We start from the raw sequence: 9757 nt of genomic DNA, 5'->3' as shown, positions 1-9757 counted from the left end.
CTCCCCCACCCCCAATCTTCTAACGCAGGCAGCCTTCCACCTTCAGCTCTGAGGAACACGTAAAGCGGTGACAAGGCATTTATCTGCGGAGGAGAAAATCACCCACGCTCCACCGACACCCTGGGCACGCCGCCCCGCCTCCGTTCACCTCTGGCCGGTGACTCCTGGGCGGTGACAGGCAGGTACACGTCTGCCCGCACGTGGGCACCCAGCCGACAGTCACCCCAGCTCAGAGTTTTCTACTTGGAGTCCACACGTCGTCGATTCTAAGACCTACTAAATAAAAGCAACATTTCTGAACTCACGGTAGGTTTTTAAGGTATGCAATTCTTTTATTTCCTCGGCCTGACAGCAGAAACTTCGTGACACAAGAGCCTGCAGCTGACAGAACTGACACACGGATTTCCACCACGGGAAGGACCCTTTTCATTAGCGGAGATGAACTGAAGTGTCATGTCTGAGATGAATTGAAATGTCCCATCTGAGTGCGATTCCTGCTTCCCACTCCCACCCACATCACAACCCCTAAAGTGAAAACAATCAGAATCAGATAGAATCCCCAGGAGCTACTAAAAGTCACCCTCTCAAATGTTTCTATCTAGCAGCTGTGGTAAGTGAAAACCCAAGGAGGGAAGCAGCTGGCCCACACTGGGCATTTCCGTGCGTGTGAGAGTGAAGGACAGCAGCCCGGGAGCAAGAATTCTGGATGAGCTGGAGGTGTGGACAATCCATCTTACCTCATACCTGCCCCTTCCATACGTAACTCATCTTTGTCCCCATTCATGGAGTGAAGTTTGGGAAATGCCAGACGAGTGGTTTTAGCCTATCACTGGAAATGGCTGAGGCTCATTCAAGTCCAAGGTAGGTGTGGGGAAAAGGGGCACCAAAGAGCAAAGCAGGTTAGACAGAGATGCTCAATACTTTGTCAGTTCCAGTTTAATGCTATCAATGCTATCTTCGCAATCCTGACATCCCTCACGCCTGGCCCCTGTTTTCCAGCAGGAGGAGAGCTCCATCTAAGTGTCTGGGTCTGAGGTCTACTGCCACCACTGGGGTGGGTACTGTGATGCTTGTGAGATGGCAGTTGGGATGCGGGAGGAGACGTGGAGATAGGAGAGGTCAGGGGTCACAATGCTTCAATTACAATGGGTCTCTTTTGGTCCCCAGGAATGGTCCACTACCAGTGGTCCTAAAACATTCCCATCCCCTTTCCCTACATGTCTTGTGCAAATGTCAACAACAGAACCTCTGCCCGAAGAGAAGGAGGGCAGGAAGTTACTGGTGGTCCACGATCTCTGGCCCCAACGTGCCCACCCCCCGATTCTTCTATGGAAATCCCACAAAAGTTAATTCGCAGCAGTGTGGTGAGACTAGAGCATCTTCACTTTTCTACGGAGCCAACCCAACAGCTCTGTCCTGACACGGTTTCTCCCCGGGCCGAGAAAGCAGCAAAAAATATCAATTGAGCATGTGAAAATATGGTGATGGTGTGTGCAGTGTAGTGTTTCCAGATGTCTTCACCTTCTGTCTCCTCCACGGGGGGAGCCCTCCCCCCTCTCTCTCCCCAAGCCCCACACATGCCCCTCCCCCTGCCCCGAGTCCGGGTGCTCCCATCGGCCGGCGTCCGCCACTCACTTCCCGTAGACGCTCTCGTCACTGTAGGCCACGTACAGAAAATAGTCTTCCTCGTGGTTGTCCTAGGGGAAGAGGTAAGACGACGGTTTAGAAAACATAATCACGTTCCTCAGCCCTAGGATTCAGAGCCTCACGCAACCCTGTAAGGTAGGCAGAGGAGGTATCATTAGTCCCCACTGAAAAGAGGATCGAAGAAGACGCAGAAGTGGCTGGGATTCAACTTTGAACTCTGAGTTCACAAAGACCTTCGTGGAGAACACCATACCCATCAGGGGTACAAACACGACCCCCCTAAAAAGCTCATTCTGGCAAGGGCAACATAGATACAATGTAACTATATACATAGATACAATGTAACTATATACATAGACACAATGTAACTATATATACTGGAGTAAAAACTAATAGAGAATGTATGCTGTGGAATAAAAATGAGAGGTTATTAGAAAAGTTTGTGCAAGTCACTAATGGGACACAAAAAGAAGGCAGTATTGTGTGAAACCCTTTAAGGAATAATAATGCAGTAACAATCTTCGGTGATACAGCATGATAAAGTCCTTTATTATAGTTTTCTCATCAGATTCTGACAGTTTACCAATTAAACCAAATAAAAACACTCAAGTTATTCCCCCCAACTGAGTTTATCTGTGAAGACAAATGAATCCATTTAAAGACTGCCTTAATTTTAAATTTCATTTTATCTGGAATTTCTGTAGTCAGAAACCACTTCCTGCTGTTTCAATAAAGACGATCCGATGTTAAAACACTATAGCAAGGCGAGACTGAAAAGAGAATTCAAAGGGGCTGAATCTAGTGGGCTGCTCACTCCCTAAGGGACAAGTGGCGTCTGACCTCCCAGAGCCTGACACGGCCATGTGAAAGGAACCTGATAAACAACACCTCCTGCCCCACTTCCCAGGTATGTTGATAACACACCTGGGATGTTGATAACACACCTGGGACAAAAGCTAGAGAAGGCCAGACTGCACAGTATTGTCACCAGGACCATTACCTCATACAGCTGGCCCATGGTCGCGCTAGTGGGAGGGATGGTGTTGTTGACAAAGAAGAATAAGGCGTCTTCGGGTCTCAGGTGGATCCTCTTCCGGATTAAGAAGTAGAACTGGCCAACTGGATGAAGGTAGGTTTTAGAAAAGGAAGGAAAGGCGGAAGAAAATGAGAGGTTAGCAGAACGGTTAAGATCCAGAAAAAAATCCTACTGCACCTGTTTCCAAAAGTACCAGACTTACGTATCACCTGAGCAGAGCGCAATACCGTCCTACAGCTTTAGAAATAAAAAGTGATACTCAAAGAAGCCTGCATATTTCTTGACATGCCATCGAGGAGTTTAATTCCTCAATCCTTCCCCACTTTACTCAATTTCAGACCTAATGTTAGCATATCCACTCAAAGCCTGAGGACACCTTTGAGGGAATACAATGTGTCTCCAGACTGAAACACTCCCATCATTGTCTAAACCTGATTTGAAACACACTTCCAGGGAATTCCCTGGCAGTCCAGTGGTTAGGACTCTGGCGCTTTCACTGCCAGGACCCGGGTTTGATCCCTGGTCGGGGAAATAAGATCCTGCAAGCCACGTGGTGCAGCCAAAAAGAAGAAGAAAAAAACAAAAAGAAAGAAAGAAACACACTTCCCACTCCCAGCTAAGACAAACTTGTGATGGGAGGCGGTCTAGTAGGCTGCAGTAATCTCAGCACAATCAGTCCTCCCAATGTTGGGGCAATAAGTGGGGTTCAATGCATTACCCTTCACTGAGCACACTGAAAGATTTCTAGAAGGCTGATATGCAAGTCTAATAACTCTGGAGCAAACACATCTACAAAATCTTTCCAAGTGTCTCCTGGATGCAGTAGTTACTCCATTAAGAATCAACGTGAAGAATGAATATATCCTATCCAAACAGTATCTACAAGATGTATTAACAAAAAACTGTAGCTTGAGACAAGGTATTCAGCTGAGAATCTCTAAAATGTGATCCTCCCAATAAACTAGTCTGGTTTTCCTTTTGAAGTAAATTGGTATCACAATAACAAAGCTGAATTTTAAGCGGATTAAATAATGGACGTCGGATCTTTTCTTTCAAGCTTTCGTACTTTGCTGCATCTAAATCAAACAAAGCACTATCATGGGAAATGCTTAAGGAACTTGGTGATGGGAAAGAACTATGACATCACCGTTTTTGAATCACCTCTCAGGAGAATCCCACTCACTCTCTTCAATTCTGCTTCCTCTCAATCCCACAATCCCATGCACACAGGAAGGCTGGGAATGCTTTCCCATGGGAGGACGTTGTCAGGGGAGGGAAAGAGCATTACCAGTGAGGTCAGAGGGCACTAGGTACTTCCTCTTGTCCAGATCAGGCACCCTGGCCTTGGGAGCCTTCTCCACGATCACCTGGGAGGAGAAGTAGAGAGTGGGGATAAAAACTGCAGAATCCAACCTAGCATTTTCCTCTCTACATCCTACAGTTGCCCTATCTGAAGTGAGTTTGTCTAGGGCCAATAAAGCTTTTCCATTGCTTATTCCCCCTTACCCCTTACAAAATGTATGGGGAAATGGACTTTCGTAATAAGGTTATAGTTTTATTACTGCAATAACAAGAGGATGAGGAGGGCATGTTATGAAAAGTGAAGATTTTAAAACCTTGATTTTAATTACGAATTACCTGTAAGGTATACTATAGGATATATACTTTCTGGTGTTTAGTTAAAGTACCAAGAAGATTGTCTGAATTTTCTCAGATGGTCCTGAGTACCTATTAGTTTTATTCTTTCTTATAAATGCTATTTATTAAAGGTACTGACAATGTGGTTCAAATTTTATACTTTGTCAAAATTTTTGAGAACGACTGCAAAGAACATATTCAAGACACTATTAACTGAAAAAAAGTAAGTATTAAAACAGTTCTTATATTCTTTAATATGATGTCAGTACAATAACTAACCCATTAATCAATACTGATTATCTGTTAGGATTTTAAGAGATTTTCAATGTCTACATTAAATATTTCTATAATATTTCAAGTTTTAGAAAGATCATATATGTCTGTAACGAAAAGAAAAAAAGATATGTAAAATTTAAACTCTTTATACATGAAGATTTATAAAATAGAAAATATCTTATAAATTTTTAATATTAATTTAAATATACTTAAATGTATAAATATATAAATATATTTACTATTTATATATTATATGTGATATAATATTTAATTTAATGTAATTTCGAAATATTTAAAATCTATCGTAAAACCATCAGCTTTAGATTTTTAGTTTAGAAAACAATCACTCTATGTAGAAGATATGGGAAGTACAGAAAATTTAAAGAAATAGAAATACACACTGGACAAGTATCCTTAGTAGCTGTGTGACCTTCAACAGGTCACTTAACCTCTCTGAGCTTCAGCATTCCGACAAGTAAAAGGAAGACGACAACTTTCAAACACACCTTTTACAGAGGCATGGAACTGAGACAATGAACTTGAATAATCCATAAAATTTTATGTGAAAAGGTTTTGTAAAGTATAACGATCTAAACATAAGGATTGATTCGGAGAAATCTGAAGCTTTTAAATTTAAGGGGAGAGAATAACAAGTGAAAAACCTACTTATTTTTGCACAGAAAAAGAATCCTGCACCTGGAAGACCAGAAGGACGTGATCACACTTAACAATAAAAATAAATCCAGTTGCAAAATAAATGAGTCACAGGTACAAAATGTATAGTGTGAGGAATATAATAATAACTAAGTAATACGGTCACATACCATAACTAACTAGACTTATCACGGTGATCATTTTGAAATGTACAGAAAAAATCACTATGTTGTGTAACAGGAATTAACACACTGTTGTAGGTCAATTACACTTTGAGAGTAAATCCTAAGAGTTCTCATCACACACAAAAAATTCTTTTTCTACTTCATTAATTTTGTATCTGTGTATGAGATCATGGATATTCACTCAACTTACTGTGATCATCATTCCATGAGGTATGTAAGTCAAATCATTATGCTGTACACTTTAAACTTATACAGTGCCATGTGGCAATTATATCTCCATAAAACCGGAAGAAAAATAAATAAATCAAAACTGCAGCAATGATATGTGAGTCATAAATTAAAAGAAAAAGTAGGAAGAGACCAGTGATGGCCCAACAACGAGGATGGTCAGGAGGCCGCAGGCGCATAAAATCAAAGGGAAGGAGGCTGCCTTGTGTCACGCAGGAGCTCTGAGACGACGTGGCAGCTCCAGCCCGGAATAAGACATGGAAACCACGTGAAGGGAGCAGAAAAAGACAGCGACAAAGCCAAGTGCAATTGTGACATCGGGAGGAGAGGGTGGGATGTGGAGGAACAGGAGGGGAGGAGGAATCATTAAGGCCTTCGTTTACCAGAAAATATTCAAGTTCCCAGGAACCCTTCACTTAACAGTGGGCCCTGGGCCTAGATGTTTTGCCTGTTTGGGTCTCAGTTTTCCTCCTCTGTGAAATGAGACTAATACTCCATAGGGCTGCTCATGAATTTCAAAAAATAGGCAATCTCTTCCTAACAGTTTCCTGCTATGTTGCAGGTTTTCAATACACTCTAGCTAGAAAGGTAACTTCAAAATCCCATGAAACTCTGTCTCAAGGCCCAAGCACGCCTATTCTTTTGGGCAGCAGCTACAGATGTGCTCAGGCTACACTCAAGTCACGTAAGCAGTCAGGGTACGTGACTGCTTTAATTACACCAATGGTCTAGGGGTAAAGGGCTTTAGCAATCATTTAGTCTAACCCTCTTTTCCGTAAACACGACACTTGAGCACAGCAAGATTCAGGGTTCTGCCCAGAACATGCACCAAATCTTAGGATTCAGAGGGTAGAGATCCTTTTGCATCACAACTAGAAAGAAGGCCACAGGCTGAGCACCTAAGGAGCAGCTAGGAGGCTGACCACTGGTTAAAACCTAACTGGAGGAATCATGAGATCTAAGTGAGAGTCATAATGGCCTACAAACTATCACAGAAGTAAAACATTTAACACCAAACAATGAGCAGAACAAAAATAGGGGGGATTAGCTGAACTATTCTGGGTGAATGCATGTAAATGATTGAAATGGAAAAGACTGTTTTGAGGAAATGGATGAGAATTTTAACTAGATTTAGGAACAGGTACAATTCTGAGTTTGTGACTTATACGGAGCTACTGGAACAGAGCCTCATACTTAGCGTTCTGAATATACGGTAGTCATTTTGCTGACTGGGATGCCGTTCTGGCATCCTACTACCATCTGCGAACTCTTGAAGGCAGCAACAGTGGACTTCTGTATTTCCAATACCTAACAGTGCGAGGCACACATGACACACTTAAATAGTTCTGTTGAACAGAACTGCATTAGAGATTGAGAAACAATACGACATGGAGGGCCCAACAGCCAGGGTCAGAATCCCAGCTCTGCCACACAGCAGCCCTGTGAAACCCTTCAGGAAGTTACTTCAGTTCTCTGTGCTTCAGATCCTGCATCTGCAGAATGGGATTATAACGGTGTGAGGACTAAGTGAATGAATATAGACGGGGCACTGAGAATACTCCCAGCTACATGGTAAGTTATCAATCAAAGTTAGTTGTCCCTTTCAAATATTATTATAAGAGAGTAGGATGGGTATCACCAAGATTTGGGGAAACTTTTAAAGCAGTCATGCAAGGTCCACAGACCAAGAAATCAATTTGTCACGAATCCGTCAGTGGGTAATAGGGCTAGCTCTCCTTTTTAGCTGAAAACCCTTTTGTACGTAATTCCTGGGGAATGGAACAGCTCTAGTATCTCCTCTACCCTTATAGGAAAAGGACTGCAAGGGATTTATACGGCCCAGGTCGCTTCTGGCAGCTCTAAGAACATCAGAGTTAGATGAGGTTTGGGAAGGAATTCAAGAGTACCTCTCACCATCAGATAATGGCAATTCCTTTACTTGCAAATTATCTGTAATATTTATCCGAATGTCCCTGCCCGAAGATAAAGAGCACAGTCTTAGGGTCTCTAGTCCCCCATCGCCAAAGCTCAGCGACTGTTCCCTCCACCACACTTTAAAGCCTTCTGTCTTCCCATCCGGCTGCGTAGCCCACAGTAGAGAAAAACCAGGCAGGAGGCGGGGGAAGGGGGAGGGGGAGAGGGAGAAAAGCGCCCGGATGCGGAAAGATGCCTTACTATTTCTTCCCTGTACCTCCTCACTGCCTGCACTAGTTTTACATTACATACGCCAGAGTCCAAAAACCCGAGAGAAAAAAGGTCTCAGTCCTTCCTTATTGTGTCCAGGTACAATGTGTTCAGGATAAATACCGGAGGAAGGCTGGCTGCAGCCCCAGACGCCCCGGAGCCAACAATGATGAGGCAACCCGGCTGCTGCGCGGAGAACGTGACCTTGTTTTCTGGGCCAGGCCTGTCTGGGGGCGCCCCATCCCCCCACCCCCGCTTCCTAACCCTCAGAGACAAAAATAAAACATCCACTGGCTTCCGAACATTTCCCTCCCAAACCCAAGGCTCTAAGGGCCAAAGTCAACTTGATTAACGCAGACCCACCTAAGGAGAAAACTGATGGGAGCAAATTCACCGCATCTGTTATTCCCAGAACAATTCCCATGCAGTCTTAAAGGCAGCAAATGGGTAGTCCCAACCTAATCATTCTCGCACAAAAAGGCCCACATTTTGAGTACATCCCAGCTCACACATCCTCTGAATACTGCTGAGTCACTCAAACGTAGGCTCCGCGCTAAAAGTGCGGTCAGCTCCAAAGATGGGGCCCTGGGGGTACGGGTTTTAAAGGGTCCGCAGTGCGAACGTTCCTTCCACTGGCTCTCTCCGCAGTGAAGGGCATCCAGGTTAAGTACTTTTAGGGACCACCCTTCTGTGCCTCTGGCAGCCATCACGACTCCGCCGCCCCCCCCCCCTCATTCCCCTCCTCCCCCTCCCCACTCACAGGGACCCGGTCCGGATATTTCTTCCGGATCTTTTCTCCTTCCTTTTTCCGATACTCAAAGGGATGGTCCTCCTTATACTGGAACTTCATGATGGACCGCAGGGTTTCTAAGATCCCCGGACGGGGCCTGCCTCCCTCGCGGACGAAGGCGTCTCTCCCGTCTCGATTCCCTCGGAACAAATCGCAATGTGTCTCAGACCCGCTTCAGGAAGGCCAGCCCCCGTCGCAACGCGGCTCCGCAGAGCTTTCAGAAGGGGTCTCGGGGCCCCCGGTCCAGAGGCACGGGAGGGCCAGGTAAAGAACTGCCGGAGGCTTTTCCCGAGACCCGGGGGCACAAAAACAACACGGCGGCGCGTTGGTCCTGTGACGTCACGAAGCCCCGCCCCCGGCCCGCCCCCCGCGACCCGTGGTCCGCGGGATGGGGGTGGGCGGGAACTCTGTCCGTTTCAGTGTTTTCTCCTTCCATCTAAACTTTCCCTGAAGAGAGTTCACTGGGAACACGAGCAATTTTCACCTCTTATTTTATGGTGACTGTGACATTAAAGGTGTTTTTCAAACAAAAAGATGTTCTAAAAATGTCTTCTTCCCTCTCCTTCGCAGTTTCTTGGTTGAGCCCCAAAACAAATAGAGATGGCGAAAATCCAGCTTTTTTCAGCCTGTTGGGATCTGGAGTCGGGGAAGAGATGGGATGGGGGTCCTGGCATTCCTTTGGCCCATGCAGAGGTGCCCCGTGCTTGCCTTTCGCCCTTCGCTCGTTGGATTGCACTCGCCCGGCGCCTTCGGTGCTAGGCTGGCTGCCTCCGACCGTGACCCCTCCTTCACCACGTTGGCGTCGTGTTGTTTAGGTCTTGGCCGCAGGCTGCTCCTAGAGCAGCGGCACAAACAGAGCATGACTAAGGGATCTGAAGAGACGTATAAGGTGAAGGGCAAGAGGTGTAATCAAGGTCCAGAGAAGTGATGTCAGTCCCGACTACGAAGGGCTTCACACACGTTCAGATATAGAAATGATTTACTTTCTCTTCTTAACCCAGAAGTCGGATCTGTCTTCGGAAAAGAAAATATCAAGCGATTCAGGTGATTAACTCAGTAGTCCTCAAACATTTTTTGTTTTTCCTAAGGCAAAAATTCACCGAGAAGAGTACTCCTCTC

The 9757-nt window shown here is 45.1% G+C and overlaps 1 protein-coding gene across 1 annotated transcript; it reads right to left on the bottom strand.

The window, feature by feature from the left end:
- Nucleotides 1–307: 307 nt before the first annotated feature.
- Nucleotides 308–8970, bottom strand: GABARAPL1 (GABA type A receptor associated protein like 1). Its single transcript, XM_068559805.1, has 4 exons — nucleotides 8609–8970; nucleotides 3972–4050; nucleotides 2648–2766; nucleotides 308–1697 (listed from the first exon to the last, which is right to left on the bottom strand). Exons 1-4 carry the CDS (start codon nucleotides 8696–8698, stop codon nucleotides 1632–1634), a joined length of 354 nt encoding a protein of 117 aa, XP_068415906.1. The 5' UTR covers nucleotides 8699–8970; the 3' UTR covers nucleotides 308–1631.
- Between the last annotated feature and the right edge of the window lie 787 nt (nucleotides 8971–9757).

This window comes from Eschrichtius robustus, chromosome 13 (assembly GCF_028021215.1).
Source record: "Eschrichtius robustus isolate mEscRob2 chromosome 13, mEscRob2.pri, whole genome shotgun sequence".
Lineage (NCBI taxonomy): Eukaryota > Metazoa > Chordata > Mammalia > Artiodactyla > Eschrichtiidae > Eschrichtius > Eschrichtius robustus.
The sequence above is the reverse complement of the archived record's forward strand: the minus strand, read 5'-3'. Positions and strand labels throughout refer to the sequence as shown.

Excerpts from the sequence above, each read along its gene's own strand:
- GABARAPL1 (XM_068559805.1), bottom strand. The coding sequence starts at position 8,698 with ATGAAGTTCCAGTATAAGGAGGACCATCCCTTTGAGTATCGGAAAAAG. Across the intron at positions 4,051-8,608 it reads AATATCCGGACCGGGTCCCT|GTGATCGTGGAGAAGGCTCC; the intron begins GTGAGTGGGGAG and ends TTCTCCTCCCAG. Across the intron at positions 1,698-2,647 it reads CCATGGGCCAGCTGTATGAG|GACAACCACGAGGAAGACTA; the intron begins GTAATGGTCCTG and ends CTCTTCCCCTAG.